Source organism: Dipodomys spectabilis, unplaced genomic scaffold, assembly GCF_019054845.1.
Source record: "Dipodomys spectabilis isolate Male_0828 unplaced genomic scaffold, ASM1905484v1 ptg000136l, whole genome shotgun sequence".
NCBI classification, from domain to species: domain Eukaryota; kingdom Metazoa; phylum Chordata; class Mammalia; order Rodentia; family Heteromyidae; genus Dipodomys; species Dipodomys spectabilis.
The window spans coordinates 12,122,399-12,140,710 of NW_024870813.1; the positions used below are offsets into that span (position 1 = coordinate 12,122,399).

General features: G+C 44.1%; 1 protein-coding gene across 3 annotated transcripts; it reads left to right on the top strand.

Annotated features, from left to right (window-relative positions):
• The first annotated feature begins 674 nt into the window (after positions 1-674).
• On the top strand, positions 675-17,062 carry Pla2g12b (phospholipase A2 group XIIB). Of its 3 annotated transcripts, XR_006148990.1 has the most exons (5): positions 676-990; positions 9,532-9,620; positions 10,900-11,065; positions 16,539-16,803; positions 17,049-17,062. XR_006148990.1 is itself a non-coding variant. In XM_042690308.1 (4 exons), the coding sequence occupies exons 1-4, from the start codon at positions 777-779 to the stop codon at positions 16,658-16,660; spliced, it is 588 nt and encodes a 195-aa protein (XP_042546242.1). In that variant the 5' UTR covers positions 675-776; the 3' UTR covers positions 16,661-17,041. The 3 variants fall into 3 exon arrangements, 2 of the variants coding, with proteins under 2 accessions (XP_042546242.1, XP_042546240.1); XM_042690308.1 differs by lacking the exon at positions 17,049-17,062 and having other exon boundaries at positions 675-990; positions 16,542-17,041; XM_042690306.1 differs by lacking the exon at positions 17,049-17,062 and having other exon boundaries at positions 16,539-17,041.
• The last annotated feature ends 1,250 nt before the right edge of the window (positions 17,063-18,312 follow it).

Consider the following 18,312-nt stretch of genomic DNA (forward strand, 5'->3'; position numbering starts at 1 on the left):
ATGCCCAAACACTAGACTCAGTCAACAATCTTAAAGTGTCTAATCTCAAAACAATCTTACTAATGAACTCCTGGACTTTGAAGGATGCCCAGCAGACAGGCGCTGAGAGCAGGGGCTCTGAGCAGGGGCCCCGGGCGGATCGCAGGGCCTTCCCATGGAGTACTGCCAAGAGATGCCGCAGAGAGAGGCAAAGGCGAAGTGTCCCAGCAGTGTGGGTCAGGTAGAGTTAGGACCTTCACCAGGCCAGTGATTATGAGTCAGACAGCCAAGGAAGGAGCAAGGCAGAAGCGGGGCCTGAGCACAGAACTCGTGCACAGAACACGCCTAGAGCACACTCAGCTCTCCGGGGAGGTCCCGGTGGTACAGGTGACCAGGTGCAGGGTGTGGCTAGGACTTTGGGACAAGCTCTTGGGTCAAGAAGCTGGCCCCAAGAGCGAAGCTGGCAACAGTTGCCCCCAAGCTGTGGGGGTAGCATTCTGTGAGGGTAGCCCCCTGCTGTTGGGGAGCAAACATCTCCTCCAAGGCAGGAGTGGGGTCCCCCCATGAGGGAGCTCCCTGTCCCTCGGGCAGGCCCTCCCTCCCACTCCTTCACCTTTGCCCCTTTCTAATTGCTCTGATCTCATCGCAGCCTGCAGTGCTGTTTAAAGTCCACAGACACTGTTCCCGTCCTGCCCACGTCCGGCCGGCGGGTGGGCCAAGCGGCGCCCAGGACTGCTGGGACCCTGGCTGGGGGTCGGAGGCCAGAAGCAACGATTGCCAACCTACCTGTGGGCAGGATGAAGCTGGGCCCGGGCGTCTGGGTGGTGGTGTGGCTGAGCCTGGGGGGTGGCTCGGCTCAGGGCGACCCCAGCCCCAAAGCTGATGAGTCCTACTCGGACTGGGGCCTCCGGCACCTCCGCGGCAGCTTTGAGTCGGTCAACAGTTACTTCGATTCCTTCCTGGAGCTGCTGGGGGGCAAGGACGGAGTCTGTCAGTACCGGTGCCGATATGGTGAGTGAGCCTCCCTGGGCCCATCCCGGCGAGCCAGTGCAGGTGCAGGGCGTTCAGTGAATCTGTACCCCAAATAAGCCACTCTTTGTAGTTAACCAGCAGGTGCACTTTCCAGAGTTTGGTGGGAGGCAAGTATGTGAGCTTAAGGCACCATTAGGGAACTTGGTGTGGGTACCCACTCCTGCATGGCCCGACTCGGTGTGTCTCCTGTGGGGCTCCTAGGCCAAGAAGGGCTGGGCCATTTCTGAGGCAGATGGAAAGCTTTAAAATGTGTTGCTGAGGATTGAACCCAGGCCTTGTACCTTCTACCATGGAGCTGCGCTCCCAGCCCCAGCCTATGCTTTTGAAAGCAAATCGTCTCAAAAGTCTGATGCTTTAATTTATCCAACGTTCCCTTACCAGGCTAGAGTTGAAAATAGCGAATCAAGTTAGCCTACCCAGGAAAAATCTATTTGAGAAATTCTCCAGTCAACAGATAAAACTCAGCTTTCCAGAGATAGCCAGAACCACCATCTCCTTGTCAGGTGTGAGGAGAATGGCCTCCTTACACACTGGCTAGGAGAAGATGGGCAAACATCACTCGGGTTTAACCACAGGAGGGTATGGTAAAGAAAGTAAAACATTCGCTCCATCCAAACCTGGACGCCTAAGTCACACATTTGCCCCAAGTGCCCTGGACAGCCACAGAGGCTTGTTGCTGCATTAGGACACAGTTTGCACTGGCCCAGTAGGAAAGGGTGAATGCATTTCAGGTGGCAGAATCATAGTACATGCAGCAGGAGGATTTTATTTTTAGGATACCAAGAGCCAAACCCCGTTCTTCCTTCTTTAGGATAACAGAATGACAAATTTCAGCACCTTGTGGCTGGCAGAGGGGGGCTGGCAGAGGGGCAGAGCAGATGTCCCCAGCAACTGGTGGGGGAGGGGAATAGTCAACAGAGGGAACAGGAAGGCAAATAACTGCTCTCTCTGGACAAAACAGAATCCTGCAAGGAGGGGCCTAGCAAGCAGGAAAATAACGGGTTACCTTTGGAACTCCTGGAGAGCAAAGCCAGAGCTCTGCCCAAAGAGGACAAATAAGAATGTGCTCCATATTTCCAACAAAGAACACCTAATCCTTAACTGTTTCTCTACTCCTTTTCACTTTGTTTTGTGACCTACCTCTGGTACACAAGGCCTCTTTTCAGAGTAGTGGCTCTCAAACTTCATTGACCCTTTGGGACCTCTGGGCTTTCACAGTTAGCTGGCCCCACCCCCTCACATTTCTGATTGGCAGGTCTGGTGGGCCAGTAATTTGCATAATGACTGCATCTCAAGTGGTCTTGATGCTGTGGGTCCTGGAGCCATAATGAGAAAGACAAGTACATATATAAAGTACAAGTATTTTTTTAATTGCCAGAAGAAACACTTTAGCAAACAGCCTATAAGAAAAAAAGTTCTATCAATAGACATTAATCACTGTTTACGCAGTGATGGTCTATCTTGTCTCTACACCAGAATCACCTGGGGAGATTTTAAAAGTCCAAACACCAAGTTCGTTAAGTGAGGACATCTGTGGATTGGGCCCTAAACATCAAGGTTCTTAGGTTTCCCAGGAGGTTGCAAAGCACAGTCAAGGCAAAGGCATACTAAAGATGTAGAGAACTTCAGTGGGTTAAACTAGTCAAACAGGTAAAGGGGGGGTTTGCATGTCTACATTGCTCCAAGCTTCTTTTTCTTTGGGGGGGGGGGGGTCCAGTCATGGGGCCTGAACTCTGGGCCTGGGTGCTGTCCCTCAGCTCTTCAGCTCAAGGCTAGCGCTCTACCACTTGAGCCACAGCACCACTTCCGGCTTTTTTCTTTTTGCTTATGTAGTGCTGAGGAATCGAACCCAGAGCCTCATGCATGCAAGGCAAGCGCTCTACCACTGAGCCACCTTCCCAGCCCTGCTTCTAGCTTCTTATGTTTAAGACAATTTGTTTTCATGTCAGCATACAAGTACTTGTCAATTGGACTGGGTTGGAAACCAAGACTGCATGGGAGTTTAGTCTGGAACTGAAGGGTCTACATCAGTATGAACAGGATTCCTTTGGGAATCCTTTGTAAAATACAGATTTCCTTTCTCATGCCGAGAGTTTGACATGGTGGGTTTGTGGTAGGGTGGCAAGTGCTGGAGAGGAGACCCAGAATTGCATGCATGCCAGGCACATGCTACCACTGAGTTGTACCCACCCCCAAAGCTGAGCTTTAATGGGAGTTCCTTCAACCACGCTTGGAAAATTTCTGCTAATGGAAAACTCATAGGTTTGAATTGGGGAGCAGGGTTGTCTCATTGCTGGTGAACTTGGGCAAGTTATTTAGCTCCCTCAAACAGTTTTCTCATATACATATATAAAGAATGTTAATAATACAAACCCCAGTGGCTTTGGCAACAACCTCTCAGCTTTTGGAAGAAGTGTCTGGAAGCAATGTGATTGTTCTCTGCTATAGGAAAGTCTCTGGAGGAGAGCCACTCCAGAGCTCCTGGGTCCACAGAATTTAATACAAGTATTTAAAAAAGAAGTCCTTTCTAGGTTTAGTTGCTGAGAAAATATCTTCAAAGTGTCTTTAATAGCCAAATAGCATAGTATACAACTGTAATCTCAGCTACTCAGTAGCCTAGGCTACTTATTGAAACACCATCCTTCCCTTAGCTCAGGCTGAATTTGAGGGCGTCTGGAGGCCCACAGGCTGTAGATATTATATAATGGCTGTGTTCTCAATAATACATGCAGAAGAACCAGATGGTGGGGGAAAAGAACTCACCCTCAGGAAAACACAGCCCTTGACCTAGAACAGAAAGCCCACCGCTTTTTACTGTTGTGTGTGATGAAATGTGGGGTGAGGCCCTGGTCTGGGGCACAGTGGACAGGCCTGGAAGTGAAATGCTAGGTGTCATGTCTCACTATGCTCTAATTCCCTCTTGTTTGTCTTGTAAGTGTTTTATGGCATTTCACTTTACTGAGGTTTTAAGTTTTATGAGATCAAGTCTGTCTTTTTATAGCCTCTGAATTTGAAGTCTTGATTAGCAAGCCATCCTCACTTTAAGATTATAACAATATTCTGTGATTTTCTTCCGTGAAAACAACCATAGCTAATGCATAATAAATGAATATGGCTGTCTTCCCATTAAACTTCTTTATGAACATTAAAATGTGAATTTCATATGTCATAAAACATTATCCTTGTTTTGACTTTCCCCAAACCAAGAAGATAATATAAAACCCACTTTCAGTTGGCAGGTTACCCAAAGCAGGAGGTGGGCTGGGTGGAGCCATTCTTGACCTTTTCTGATTAGAGTTTCAAGTTGTCAGCTCAAGCCAGAAAATCAAAGCAATTTGTGCTTGCGGATACCTAGTTCAAAGCATCAACCTGAAAACGACTCCACTGTAACGTGATATGCCTGGACAATAACCAGCCTCCCTCCCTTTTATTCTTTTCTTTTCTTTTTTTTTTTTTTGGTAGGCTTCACTCCTAAGGAGATTTCTCCAATTAACATACAATATTTTATATAACAGAAATAACCTTAATTACCAGCAGGCCAGGGAAGAACTGCATTCTGTTACCTTTCAAACTGTGATATCAGAGTTGTACTTTTCATGAGATTTGGCTTTAGTTTTCCCTCCTTCCCTCCCTCCCTCCCTCCTTCCTCTCCTCCTCTTTCCCTTTCTCTACCCCCCTCTTCCCCCCCCCCCCCCTTAATGCCAGTACTGGGGCTTGAACTCAGGGCCTCATGTTCTCGCTTGGCTTTTTCTGCTCAAAGCTGGTGCTCTACCAATTGAACCACAGCTACACTTCTGGCTTTTTTGCTGGTTAACTGGAGATAAGAATTTTGTTGACTCTGCCAGGACTGGCATCAAACTCCAGTCCCCAGATCTCAGCCTCCTGAATAGCTAGTATTATAGGCATGAGCCACCAGCATTAACTTGTAAATTTTGTTTGTTTGTTTGTTTGTTGCTAGTCCTGACGCTTGAACTCAGGGCCTGGGTGCTGTCCCAGAGCCTCTTTGTGCCCAAGGCTAGTGCTCTACCACTTGAGCCACAATGCTACTTCTGGCTTTCTCTGAGTAGTTTATTGGAGATAAGAGTCTCAAGGACTTTTCTTTCCCAACTGCTTCAAGCCATGATCCTAAAATCTCAGCCTCCTGAGTAGCCCAGCTTCAAGTTCTTTATGTGCAAAAAAGTTAAGAGGGGCTGGGAGCTGGTGATTCATGCCTGTAATCCTAGCTACTTAGGAGGCTAAGATCTGAGGAATATGGTTCAAAGCCAGCCCAGGCAGGAAAGTCTGCAAGACTCTTTAACTATCAGGAAACTAGACTTGGAACTGTGGCTCACAGTGATAGAGTGCTAGCCTTGAGCAGAAAAGCTCAGGGACAGTGGTCAGGCCCTGAGTTCAAGCCCCAAAACAACAACAAGAAAATAGTATAGGATGCCACTCACCTTTGCTTCAAAAGCCTGGACCAGCAAAGCTAATAAGACAGAGCCTCATCATTAAATCTGGACACATTTTTCTCCTGTTCAAATTTGTTCTTGATGTCTAGAAAGGTAGTTTATACAGCACACTTGTAAAAGAACAATCTGAGGAGAGAAGCAAAAGCAATTTAGAGGGCTGAGAATGTGGCTCAGTGGTAGAGTGCTTGCCTAGTGCGCATGAAGCCCTGGGTTCGATTCCTCAGTATCACATAAACAGAAAAAACCAGAAGAAGTGCTATTGCTCAAGTGGTAGAGTGCTAGACTTGAGCACAGACAGGCTCAAGGACAGTGCCAAGGCCCCGAGTTCAAGCTCAAGGACTGGCAAAAACAAAACAAAAATTTAGGAGGGCTAAGGTGTGACTAGATGATTGAGCATGTATAGAATGCCCTGGATTCATATTATACCCCTCCACCCCAACACCACCACCACAAGAAGATAACAAGTAAGGGCCTACTCTGTAGCTATATGATTGGGACATAGGAATTTCTCTGAAAAACAAGAATGAAGATGAGCTCTTACTAAAAAAATCACACCCTGTGAACAAATAATCCACCATAATTTAATAAAGATTTAAAATGTAAGAATTAGCCAGATGTGGTGATACAGGCTTATAACCCCGGCATTCTAGAGACTCAGGCTAAGATGGAGAGTTTGAGGCCAGTCTGGGCTCACAGTGAGACCTTGTCTTAAAAATAAGGATTAGGGGGCTGGGAAGGTGGCTCAGTGGTAGAGTGCTTGCCTTGCATGCATGAGGCCCTGAGTTGGATTCCTCGGCACTACATAAGCAAAAAAAGAAAAAAGTCGGAAGTGGTGCTGTGGCTCAAGTGGTAGAGCGCTAGCCTTGAGCTGAAGAGCTGAGGGACAGCGCCCAGGCCCAGAGTTCAGACCCCACGACCGGACCCAAAAAAAAAAAAAAAAAGGATTAGGGTCTGGGGATGAGGCTTGAGTGGTAGAATGCCTACCTAGCAAGCATAAGGCCCTGAGTTCAAACTTCACTATCCTGATTTCTGCGCCCCCCCCCCCCCCCCGCCCCTTATTGTTGTTGCTTGAACTCTGGGTGCTATTCCTGTGTGCGTGTTTTCTTTCTTTCTCTTTCTTTCTTTCTCTTTCTTTTCCTTCCTTCCTTCCTTCATTTCTATCTTTCTTTCTTTCTTTCTTTCCTTATTTTCTTTCATCATGGGTTCATCATGGGGCCTGAACTCTGGGCCTGGGTGCTGTCCCTCAGCTCTTCAGTTCAAGGCCAGTGCTCTACCACTTTTTCTGGTGGTTAATTGGAGGTAAGAGTCTCACAGACTTTCCTGCCCAGGCTGCCTTTGAACTTCGATCCTCAGCCTCCTGAGTAGCTAGATTACAGGTGTGAGCCACCACCACCTGGGAATTTTTTCCTTTTTCTACAAGAAGTCCCTCCTCTCAATTTTCAGCTGGGCTCATGATGGCCTCCATTCCCTAGCCCACCTTTGCAAGTAGCTATTGAAATCAAGGGGTGGCAAAAAGTAAGGAGAGGTGCTGAGTGTGACATTCGAGTGTGTGCTGAACGACTGGAGCCTTTTTTTTTTTTTTTTTTTGTTCCGGTTGTGGGGCCTGAACTCTGGGCCTGGGCGCTGTCCCTCAACTCTTCAGCTCAAGGCTAGCGCTCTACCACTTGAGCCATAGCGCCACTTCCAGCTTTTTTTCTTTTTGCTTATGTGGTGCTGGGGAATCGAACCCAGGACCTCAGGCATGCAAGGCAAGCACTCTACCACTGAGCCACCTTCCTAGCCTAATGACTGAAGCCTTCTAACACCTTTCATCTGCTGGTAATATGATGTATTAGCTGAGCATGAGCCAAGGCAGCAGGCTAGGGCTGGCTGCTAGAGCAGAAATCTAGAAGCAACATGGGTTCCAGAGAAGTACAATTTCTGTACTAGCCTTGTGGTCCTCCTTCTGGATGGGAATTGTTTATTGTGTTTGAAAAGCTAGATAATATAAACATACAGGAGGTATAGTAAACATGTGACCGAAATTTCCACAATTTCAGGATTAAAGGAAGAACTAAGTAAATAGAGGAAGCACTGGGCCCAAGTTCAAGAGAACGGGGCCGCCTAAAAAGGCATTTGTCTCCAAATTAACCTGTAAATTCAATGGCCTTTTCATATAAACACTGGTAAGGTTTCTTGCAGAATTTGCTAAGCTGAATCTAAAACTCAAATGTAAAAGTACAAGAATAATCCACATACTTTTGAGGAACAGTTAGAAAGGGAGACATGAAAGCACAGACTAAGTGTCTAAAAATTAAAATAGGAAGATGGGGTAAAAAGGGGCCTCTGCTGTACCTGAACTCTAACATTAAATTAAATAGAAAACATTTATAGCAAACTTGGCAAATGTTAACATTTATTATGTTTGCATTGCATGGCTACCTAAGTGTTTATTTCTCTGACTTTTCTTCAGTTTTGAAATAATAATATAAAGTAAAAATAAAATATGTGGTTGGGGGAATATTAAAGAGAAGGAAGAAAGGGAAGGAAGAAGATTGGAGGGAGGAAAAGAGGAAAAAAAGGGGAAACGAAAGAGGATAGGGAGGAAGGAAGGAAAGAAAAAAAGAACTCTTAATTTCTATCCTCTTTCCTGTGTGAACTTAAACAAGTCATGCAACTTCTTAGTCCCCAGCATCCTTATCTGGATATCAAGAAGTTTTCTTGCAGATGCTTGTCCTGAAGGCCCCTCAGGTCAGGGCTACCTTTCCTTATAGTGACCCATTTTCTTGTGGTGTACACATTTGCAACAAAACAACAACAACAAACAAAACCATGTAGAAGGAAGAAAGTTGTTTAGACTATTCCTAAGTTCCTTGATCCAAATGCCTAAAATATTGCATCCAAATCAGCTTAAACCTTTTTTTGGTAAATATTTTATTGTTATTATAAAGGTGATGTACAGTTACAAATAAAGACTTCCTTCCTTCCTTTCCTTTCTTTTTTTGTTGGTCATGGGAGTTAAACTCAGGGCCTGGGTTCTGGCCCTGAGCTTTTGTGCTCAAGACTAGTGCACTTTGAACCACAGTACCACTTCCAATTTTCTGGGATTAATTGGAGAGTAGAGTCTTGTGGACTTTCCTGCCTGGGCTGGTTTTGAACTGTGATCCTCAGAGCTCAGCCTCCTGAGTGGCTAGGATTATAGGTGTGAGCCTCTGGTGCCCAGCTAGTGTATTCATTTTTTTTTTTTTTTACAGTCTGGGACTTGAACTCAGGGCCTGGGCACTGTCCCTGAGCTTCTTTTGCTCAAGGCTAGCACTCTACCACTTGAGCCACAGTGCCATTTGTGGCTTTTTTTGTTTGTTTCTTTATGTGGTACTGAGGAATTGAACCCAGGGCTTCATGCATGCTAGGCAAGCACTCTACCTCTAAGCCACATTCCCAGCCCTAGTGCATTTTTTTTTTTGGACAGTGTCACCCCTTCCCTCATTCTCTCCCAGCTAGTTTAAACCATTATGGTACTGTTAAGACTCCAATTCTGCAGTTTGTGATCCCTCACTGTATGTGTGCTGCACAGTGGCCTGAGGAATTAGAACTGGGAGGTTTTGCCTTCTCCTTTATCTTCAAGATTACCTTTTTTTTTTTTTTTTGGTGATGGGTCATGAACTCAGGGTCTGGGCACTATCCCTGAGCAATTTTGCTCAAGGTTAGTGTTCTACCATTTTGAGCAACAGTGCCATTTCCAGTTTTCTGGTGATTAGTTGGAGATAAGTCTCTCGGACTTTTCTGCCTGGGCTGGCTTTGAACCCCATCCTCAGATCTCAGCCTCCTGAGTAGCTAGGATTACAGGTGTGAGCCACCAGCACCCAGCTAAGATTACATTTTCAGAAAATCAATAGAACTGTTAGGAAATAAGTACTTAAATTTCTTGAGATTTGGAGGAAATTTACCCGACATTAGTATTTTTTGTGATATCACCACTATTTCTTGTGGATATCTGATGGGGACTTTTAGAGGTGATTTTTAGAGAAGAATGGAAAATGACTTTCAAAATTTTTATTTCTAAATATTTCTTCCTGTTCTTTCCTTGTGCTAGGAAAAGCACCGATGCCCAGACCTGGCTACAAACCTCAGGAGCCCAACGGCTGCAGCTCCTATTTCCTGGGTCTCAAGGTTCCAGGAAGTGTATGTATTCCAGTCCTGGTTCATGAATCATAACTAAGAGTAATCCATGAATTATCACTGATAGAAATGATCACTGATGAACTGTAACGGAATAATGAACGATGGGGTGTTGTAAATTGGATCTGAGGGAAGAGAGAATTTTGAAAGCTCTCTGGTTTCTTTTTCTCCGAGGCAGCTGTCTCTCAGATAAACCTTTGGTAGAAGTTCTCTGTGATCTCTGTGATGTGTGAAAACACATCACAACATAATCAAAAATAGATCTGACACAGTGGTCTTGTTAGTGAGCCTCGCCAGTGAGGGGCTGGAGAAGAAGGGGCTGTTATTCTGTGTGACTTCTTCCTGAGAACACTGGCTCAGCAATCCTTGGAAGAGCAGCAGCACAGAAATCTTCAGTTCTGCATCCAGCTGCCTGTGAAGCATATATGAGCAGAGCTTGGCCCTCTCCCAAACTGGGGGCCTCCCCTAAAAACAAGCCTGGGATTCATTTCCTTTTCAGACTTTTTTGGAAGCCCTTTGACCTTACTTTTAGAAAAGAGGACACATGTAAAATGTAGCTGGGGTTTCCTGTGTAAATTAGGATTTGGAATTGCATAAAACTAAGACAACTTCATTTTTTACGTTGACTCAAGGATTTATGTTTTTTTACTTTGCATTTTCTCTTTTCTTTTTTTGTTGCGGGGGGGGGGGGGAGTTTATGCAATAACGTTTATACTTGCCTACAGGATACTTGGTAAACACACACATGTGTGTGCTCAGGCAGTGTTGTGGTTTTACCACAGTCTGCTTGTGTTGAGGAGCTGAGTAGTCTGAACCCTACTTTCCTCCCTTATACATACACACCCTTAAAATAGTGCTCTCTAGAGAATGAAGGGCTCCCTAAAAAATACCAGTGACCTACTAATGTGTGGAGGCTCCATTTTTTAAAAATAGTTTTTAGTTTCAGAGTCCTTTTTTAAACAAAATCCCAGATGGAAATGTTCATTTTGACTCTAGATGTCCCAAAGCTCTATCATTGACTTCTTTTCTGGTCTCAGTTTTCATTGCCATCGCTGCCTGTGGGTTTGAAAATCACTAACATCTTAAAGAAAAGGATGAAAAAGCTCTGGAGTCACTTATTAAACTACTACTAAGTCCTTGGTGTTTCTAAAACCATCTCCCTATGTGACAGGCAATGAGAGCTGTCTGTTTACTAGTGAGGTGGGCAAGGTTGCCGACGGTCCATCTCTACGTGGTCTCAATGTGTCATTTCTTCCTGCTCTTTCTCCCTTGCCTTTTGCAGATGGACTTGGGTATCCCAGCAATGACCAAGTGCTGTAACCAGCTGGATGTCTGCTATGACACTTGTGGGGCCAACAAATACCGCTGCGATGCAAAATTCCGATGGTGTCTCCACTCCATCTGCTCTGACCTGAAGCGGAGCCTCGGCTTCGTCTCCAACGTGGAAGGTAGGTCTCCTAAGGACACAGGCTGGGATGAGGAGTTCTGTTTCTGAGAGAGGAGTCCAGAGCCCTTCACTCAGAAGCAGAGCTTGGTGAGCTGGCTTTCTGGAAGGCTGAGCTCCAAGCAGGGTAGGTGGAGGCAAGCACTACTTCACAAAAGTTCTTGCTGTCTTGCCCAGGGACTGCTGGCACCAATTCCTGATGGAAACGACCATACCAGTGCATTTCCAGAGAAATGAGATTCATCATTTACAACTGGAGAAAGTTGTCCAACTGGCTTGAGTTATCCATTCTACTGTTAAATTATTTTCCATACCCAGAGTCTCTCTTGGGTTGCTGAAACCCTTTTATTTTGTTCTCAGTCTGGGAAACCTTTATTTAAGTAGCTCTTCGTTCTTCTGTGAAGGTTTCTTTAGAATAATTATTTTTAAACACTTAGCTGCTCAGCTTCCAGTACTGACTCTTTTTCCTAATTTCCTTTAGGGAAAGTTTTCATCTCTCAGATTCTGGAGCCAAAACATGATAGATAGATATTAGCATTTAATTTTTTTTGTTTTCAGTGTTGGGGTTGAACTCAGGGCCTGGGCACTGTCCCTGAGCTTCTTTTGCTCAAGGCTAGCACTCTACCACTTGAGCCACAGTGCCACTTCTGGCTTTTTCTGTTTATGTGGTACTGAGGAATTGAACCTATGGCTTCATGCATGCTAGGCGAGCACTCTACCACTAAGCCCCATTCCCAGCCAACATTTAATTTTTGAATTGGTGAAGGCTGAACTTCAGGCTGATAAGGAGCTGGCCCTGTGCCACAAGAATACCAGCAGTAGGGGCATCTTAGATTTGGTTCACAGTGTTTGGAGGATAGTCCTGAAGCGAAGCATGAGGCCTTGGGAATATGAGTAATTAATGTGAGAACTATTCCACCCCTGTCTACAGAAGGGGAAAGATCAAATTATTTCTCCCAAGCAATAGCCTATTGATTCTTTCTACTAAATCTCCTAAATAACCCACTTGCCTGGTTTTTTGTCTTTGTTTTTGTTGTTTTCTGTGCTAGTACTTGCTCTACCATTTAAGCCACAGCTCCACTTACAGCTTTTTGGTGGCTAATTGGAGCTAAGAATCTCACAACCTTTTTCTGCCTAGGCTAACTTCAAACCAAACTCCTGAGTAGCTAGGATTATAGGCATGAGCCACTAGCAGCTGGCTTTGCCTGATTATAGCAGTACAGTAACGGAGTCTCTGGGTCCCTCCAATCCATTTTCTCCATTCAGATCAGCTCCATGTTCTTACCATGGGAACCTGGTAGTCTCCACACCCAATCAAAGACAATCAATAATTTAGTTTGACATGCATGCTCTTTCTGTTGCAGCTACAGGCTGTTCCTTCAGCACCATTTTGCATCTGCTGGAATTCTCTTCTGACTCCCTGCACACTACTTGGGTGAATGGTTCATTCCTTTCGGCCCCTTCAGGTTCCTCTGCTTGAGACATATGGCTCATTCACTTGCTAGTGTTGTTGAAACAAATGTTTAAACTACAATTCACCCATTTAAATGCTTGTTGGATCTGTTCGCAGAATTATGCAATCAACTCCACAATCAATTTCAGGATATAGTCATCCTCCCCAGATGGGACCCCTCCTAAGTCCTCTGCTCAGCTCAAGGCAACCACAAATGTACTTTCTACCTCTGTAGTTTGCCCATGGTGCACACTGCATACAAATGGAGTCCTATTATGTGTTCTTCTGTGAACAATTACTTTCACTTAGCAAGGTTTGTCTATACTGTACAATGTATCCATGTTTCATTCTTTTTTTGTTGCTGAATAATATTCTATTATGTGACTTTAACAAAACTTCTTTATCCAGTCATCAGTTGATGGATACTTAGGTTGTTTCCACTTTTGACTATTAATTCTGCTGCCATGGACAGTTATGTGTGAGTTTTTTTTTTTGTTTTTGGGTCCGGTCCTGGGGCCTGAACTCTGGGCCTGGGCGCTGTCCCTCAGCTCTTCAGCTCAAAGCTAGTGCTCTACCACTTGAGCCACAATGCCACTTCCAGCTTTTTTCTTTTTGCTTATGTGGTACTGAGGAATCATGCATGCAAGGCAAGCGCTCTACCACTGAGCCACCTTCCCAGCCCTATGTGTAAGTTTTTATGGCAAACTCTGTTTTCATTTCTCTTGAGTATATTATACTCTGAGACAGAAATTGCTGGCCTTGATACCATAATTCTATGTTTAATTATTTGAGGAGCTGCATCATTTTATATTAAATAAGGCTTCCAGCTTAGTTCTGGACCAACATTCATCAGATATTTTTATTTTACACCTTACAGCCTGCAAAGTAGTATCTCACTGTGGCTTTGTTTGCATCTCCCTGACAATCAGTGATGCTTTTCATGTCTTTATGGGTCATTGTATTCACTGTATATATGCTTGGGAGAGATGTCTCTTCACATCTTTTGTTCTGTGTATTACATATATATATATATATATGCATATACATACACATGTAGATAGTGTATGTGCTGGTACTGGGGCAAATGAGTCTATGCACCAGGTACTGGGCTTGACCTCAGGGCCTGGCACTATTCCTTAGCTTTTACACTCAAGGCTTGTATTCTACTATTTGGCTTACACCTCCACTTCTGGCTTTTTGGTGGTTAACTGGAAATGAAAGTCTCACAGACTTTTATGACTTGGCTAGCATTGAACCACTATCCTCAGATCTCAACTCCCTGAGCAGCTAGGATTACAGGTGTAAGCCATTGGCACATAGCTCCATTCTTGTTCTTTATTCCACTTTCTTAAATGGCATTATCACTGTTTTGAATTTTGATTAAGTTCAATTTATTTATTTTTCTTTTGTAACTTGTACTGTGCTGTACTTGCCTACCCCAAATCAAAAGATTTATGAATGTTTCCTTCTAAAATTTGTGTTGTTGTCACTCTCCCAATTAGGTCTATGATCCACTTTGGGTTAACATTTGTGTATAAGAAAGGGATCCAACTTCATTCTTTTCCATATTGATACTCAGGTGTTTATACACCATTTGTTGAAGAGACTATTCTTTTGTACTCTGTCAAAAATCAGTTGACCATAAGTGTAAGCATTTAGTTCTGGACGTTAAATTTTATTTCATTGATCTATGCCAGTAGATACAATCTTTATTATTATAATTTATAATTATTATACTTATACAATCTTTATTATAATTTTGTAGTAAAATTTGAAATCAAGGAACCAGAATCTTGTTCTTTGTCAAGATCGTTTTCAACGCGTTTCTATTAAATTTTGGCATAAGTTGTTGATTTCTGCAAGAAAGGACAGTTGTGGTTTTGATAGAACTTTTCTTAATGCTGCAGATCAATTTGAAGACTACAGCCTCTTTGTTTGTGACCAGTGAACAAAATTCTGAATGTCTTCATCTCTTTTTAGGTCTTCCTTAACTTCTTTAATTTTTTTTTTTAATCGGTCGTGGGGCTTGAACTCTGGGCCTGAGCGCTGTCCCTCAGCTTGCTCAAGGCGAGCGCTTTACCACTTGAGCTACAGTGCCACTTCCTTCTTTAATGTTTTATAGCACAAATCTTATAGTTTTAAGCTTACTTTGTTTTATTGTTTTTATTTTTATTTTTTAAATTTATTTTTCTTGCCAGTCCTGGGGCTTGGACTCAGGGCCTCGGCACTGTCCCTGAGCTTTTTTTGCTCAAGGCTAGCACTGTCCCTGAGCTTTTTTTGCTCAAGGCTAGCACTGTACCTACCACTTGAGCCACAACACCACTTCCACCTTTTTTCTGTTTACGTGCTACTGAGGAATCAAACTGAGGGTTTCATGCATGCTGGGCAAGCACATCCCCAGCCCATGTTTTATTCTTTTTAATGCTATTGTAAATGGAATTGTTTTCTTGATTTTTATGGTCATGTCAGTTGTTGATAACTGATAAACATTACTGATACAATTGATTGATTTTATATTGATTTTATTCTCAGCTGAGTCCATTTAATATTTCCTCTAAGATATATTCCTGAGAACGCTTACCTCAAGGGACAGTGATCCTTTCTGCGGGTATCCACACCACCTTGTGTTCTCTTCATCATGGTGTGGTACAACTATCTGTTGACCTATCCATCCTGGCCACCTCTTAGTCAAAACTCTGAGATCCTTGACTTGGAGATGATCTCTTTTCCTTCTGTATCTCTGATATTTAAGATAGTAATAACCAAAAAATGATTTACATCTCACACAGGGAAAGATCTAGGAAACACAACAGTGTTCTCTAAGGAGAATTCTATATAATGGTATGGGAGGTTCATATGATTTTGAACAGGGGTCCAGGAAAAAGAGGGCATCTTACAGTATACTCTATTAAATTGGATAAGAACTTATCTGAAAACACTTTTATTATTTAGTTGGGCATTGGTGGCTCATACCTATAATCCTAGCTACTCAGGAGGCTAAAGATCTGAGGATCATAGTTCAAAGATAGCCAAGGCAGGAAAGTCCATGAGACTCTTATCTCCAATTAAGCACCAAAATATAACTGGAAGTAGAGCTATGGTTCAAGTGGTAGAGCACTGGCCTTGATCACAAAATGCCCAGGTCCTGTGTTCAAGCTCCAGGATAGGCACAAGTTTAAAGAAAAAAAAGCAGGAAAGTCTATGAGACTCTTACCTTCAATTATATGTATATATATTTTTGGGGGGGCCTGGGCACTGTCCCTCAGCTCTTCAGCTCAAGGCTAGCGCTCTACCACTTGAGCCACAGTGCCACTTCCGGCTTTTTTTTTCTTTTTGCTTATGTGGTGCTAAGGAATCGAACCCAGGGCCTCGGGCATGCAAGGCAAGCGCTCTACCACTGAGCCACCTTCCCAGCCCTACCTTCAATTTTTTTTTTTTTTGGGTCCGGTTGTGGGGCCTGAACTCTGGGCCTGGGCGCTGTCCCTCAGCTCTTCAGCTCAAGGCTAGCGCTCTACCACTTGAGCCATAGCGCCACTTCTGGCTTTTTTCTTTTTGCTTATGTGGTGCTGAGGAATCGAACCCAGGGCCTCAGGCATGCAAGGCAAGCACTCTACCACTGAGCCACCTTCCCAGCCCCCTACCTTCAATTATATTAACCACAAAAGAAAGAAAGAAAGAAAGAGAAAAAAAGAAAGGAAGGAAGAAAGGCAGAAAGGAAGGATGAAAGAAAGAGAAAGGAAGGAAGGAAATAAAGGAAAGAAGGAAAGAAAGAAATGCAGCTATGGCTTAAGGGGTAGTGTGCCAGCCTTGAGCAAAAAAGCTAAGGACAAAATCCAGGCCCTGAGTTCAAGCCTCAGTATTGGCACCAAAAAATAAAAGCAGGCCTTTTCTTTTAAATCTGTATTAGATGACAGTCTTGCCCTTCCCTGAGTATCATGTCATCCTTGGAAATACACGATCTTGTCCTGTTCTACCCTGGCATGGCCCTCCCTGCTAACCCTTGTGCTTCTTTGTCTTTCTCAAGCAGCCTGTGATTCTCTGGCTGACACTGTGTTCAATACTGTATGGACCTTGGGCTGCCGGCCCTTCATGAACAGTCAACGGGCAGCCTGCATTTGTGCAGAAGAGGAAAAAGAAGAGTTATGAGGCCCACGTGGCTCTTCCTGGCTTGAATGATCCACTGCTGTGGTCTCAGTGGCATAGCACGGCATATGTGTGTCATCCTTCCTTCCAACAGTTTGGACCCTACAAAGCAAGAGAAAGGAAACAAGTTCTATCCTTGGAGAGAAGTTGAGCAAAGATGGAAGGTTGTTCTTCATTTCAACACTGGACTTCTGACCAAGACACTTTTGCCTGGCAATCCTATTTTCAGCTTAAAGACTAATGACAGCAAACCCTATGATTCCAGGAATGGGTTATTATACTCATAAGCAAAATTTGGGGGAGTCCAATCGTTTGGAAGACAATGACTTTCCTCTAGACCATGTTTCAGTTGCCAGTAATCACCTCACATTTAATAAAGCGTACTTTTTAGAAAACTTGGAAAGAGATGAATGAATTCCTTTATTCACTTAGAAGAGCAGAACCCAAACTGGTAAGTTCCACCCATTCCCATTGGGGCTGAAGAAGTAAAGGCAGGTGGGTGGGGTCAGAGGCTTACCTGCTGAAGGTCAGTGGAGGAGTGGAGGTGAGGTGGAATCAGGCCCCTCAGCTTCCATTTCTTCCTCTGGTGGCCTGGCCCTGGTGGTAGGGCCAGATACTCAGTGGTGTTAAGGTCAGGCTGGGATCTGAGAAAAGCTCCCTGAGACTATGGGAGGGAGAGACTGACACCTTTCACCTGAGTGGTGACTCAGCCCACTGTAGATTAGGATCACCTGAGGACCATTTAAAGCAAGCCAGTGAGGAATTCTTGGGCTCAAGCTTATGCACTACTAGTTGATAAATGCTCCCCAGGTGATCCTGATGCCAGAGGAGGGCAGAAGGCCACCACTTAGGTGAGAGAGTGGTCAGCTAAGTCCCCTGGGACAATTCCAGTTCAAAGCCAGTTTTTGTGCAGCTTTTCAGAGCACAGCCTTGTTCTATACTTGTCTTTAGCTGCTCTTGCTCTGTGTCATTCATCATGTCACAAAGACTGCATGGAAGGAGGGGCACAGAAATGAAGGAACAAATGGTGAACAAATGCAGCAGTGGTACTCACTAGACACTGTGGAAAATGGACTATACAACTTATGGGTGGGGATGGGAGGAAAAAGCAGGGAGAAAATGAAGAAAGAGGTAACATTGTCCAAAAAGAAATGCACTCATTACTGACTTATAAACTATCATTCCTCTGTATATCACCTTTATAATAACAAAAAATAATTTTTTAAAAGAAAGACTACAAGGCCCAGAGGAGCCTGAACCTCTTATCACATGGCCCCATTTTAGAAACAGGTGCTGACTTCTGGCCTCAGTCATTCCTTTGCTTCCTCTTACTAATTTTACTACTTCCACTTTTAAAAAGAAAAATTTTCTGATCTTATGTAAAGCCAACACATGAATTGGTACATCAAGAAATTGGAGCTGGAAGTGGATGGCTCACATCTGTATCCTAGCCATTCAGGATACTGAGGTCTGATAACCATGCTTCGAAGCCAATCAGGGCAAGAAAGTCTGTGAGACTCTTATCTCCAATTAACCATCAAAAAGCAGGAAGTGGATTTGTGACTCAAGTGGTAATGTACTAGCCTTGAGCATGAAAGTTCAGGGACATTGCCTATGCAATGAGTTCAAGCCCCAAAATACACAAACACACACAC

Coding starts and splice junctions, on each gene's coding strand:
- Pla2g12b (XM_042690306.1), top strand. CDS start 777: ATGAAGCTGGGCCCGGGCGTCTGGGTGGTGGTGTGGCTGAGCCTGGGG. Junction 9,621..10,899: donor GTCTCAAGGTTCCAGGAAGT/GTATGTATTCCA, acceptor TGCCTTTTGCAG/ATGGACTTGGGTATCCCAGC. Junction 11,066..16,538: donor CTTCGTCTCCAACGTGGAAG/GTAGGTCTCCTA, acceptor GTCTTTCTCAAG/CAGCCTGTGATTCTCTGGCT.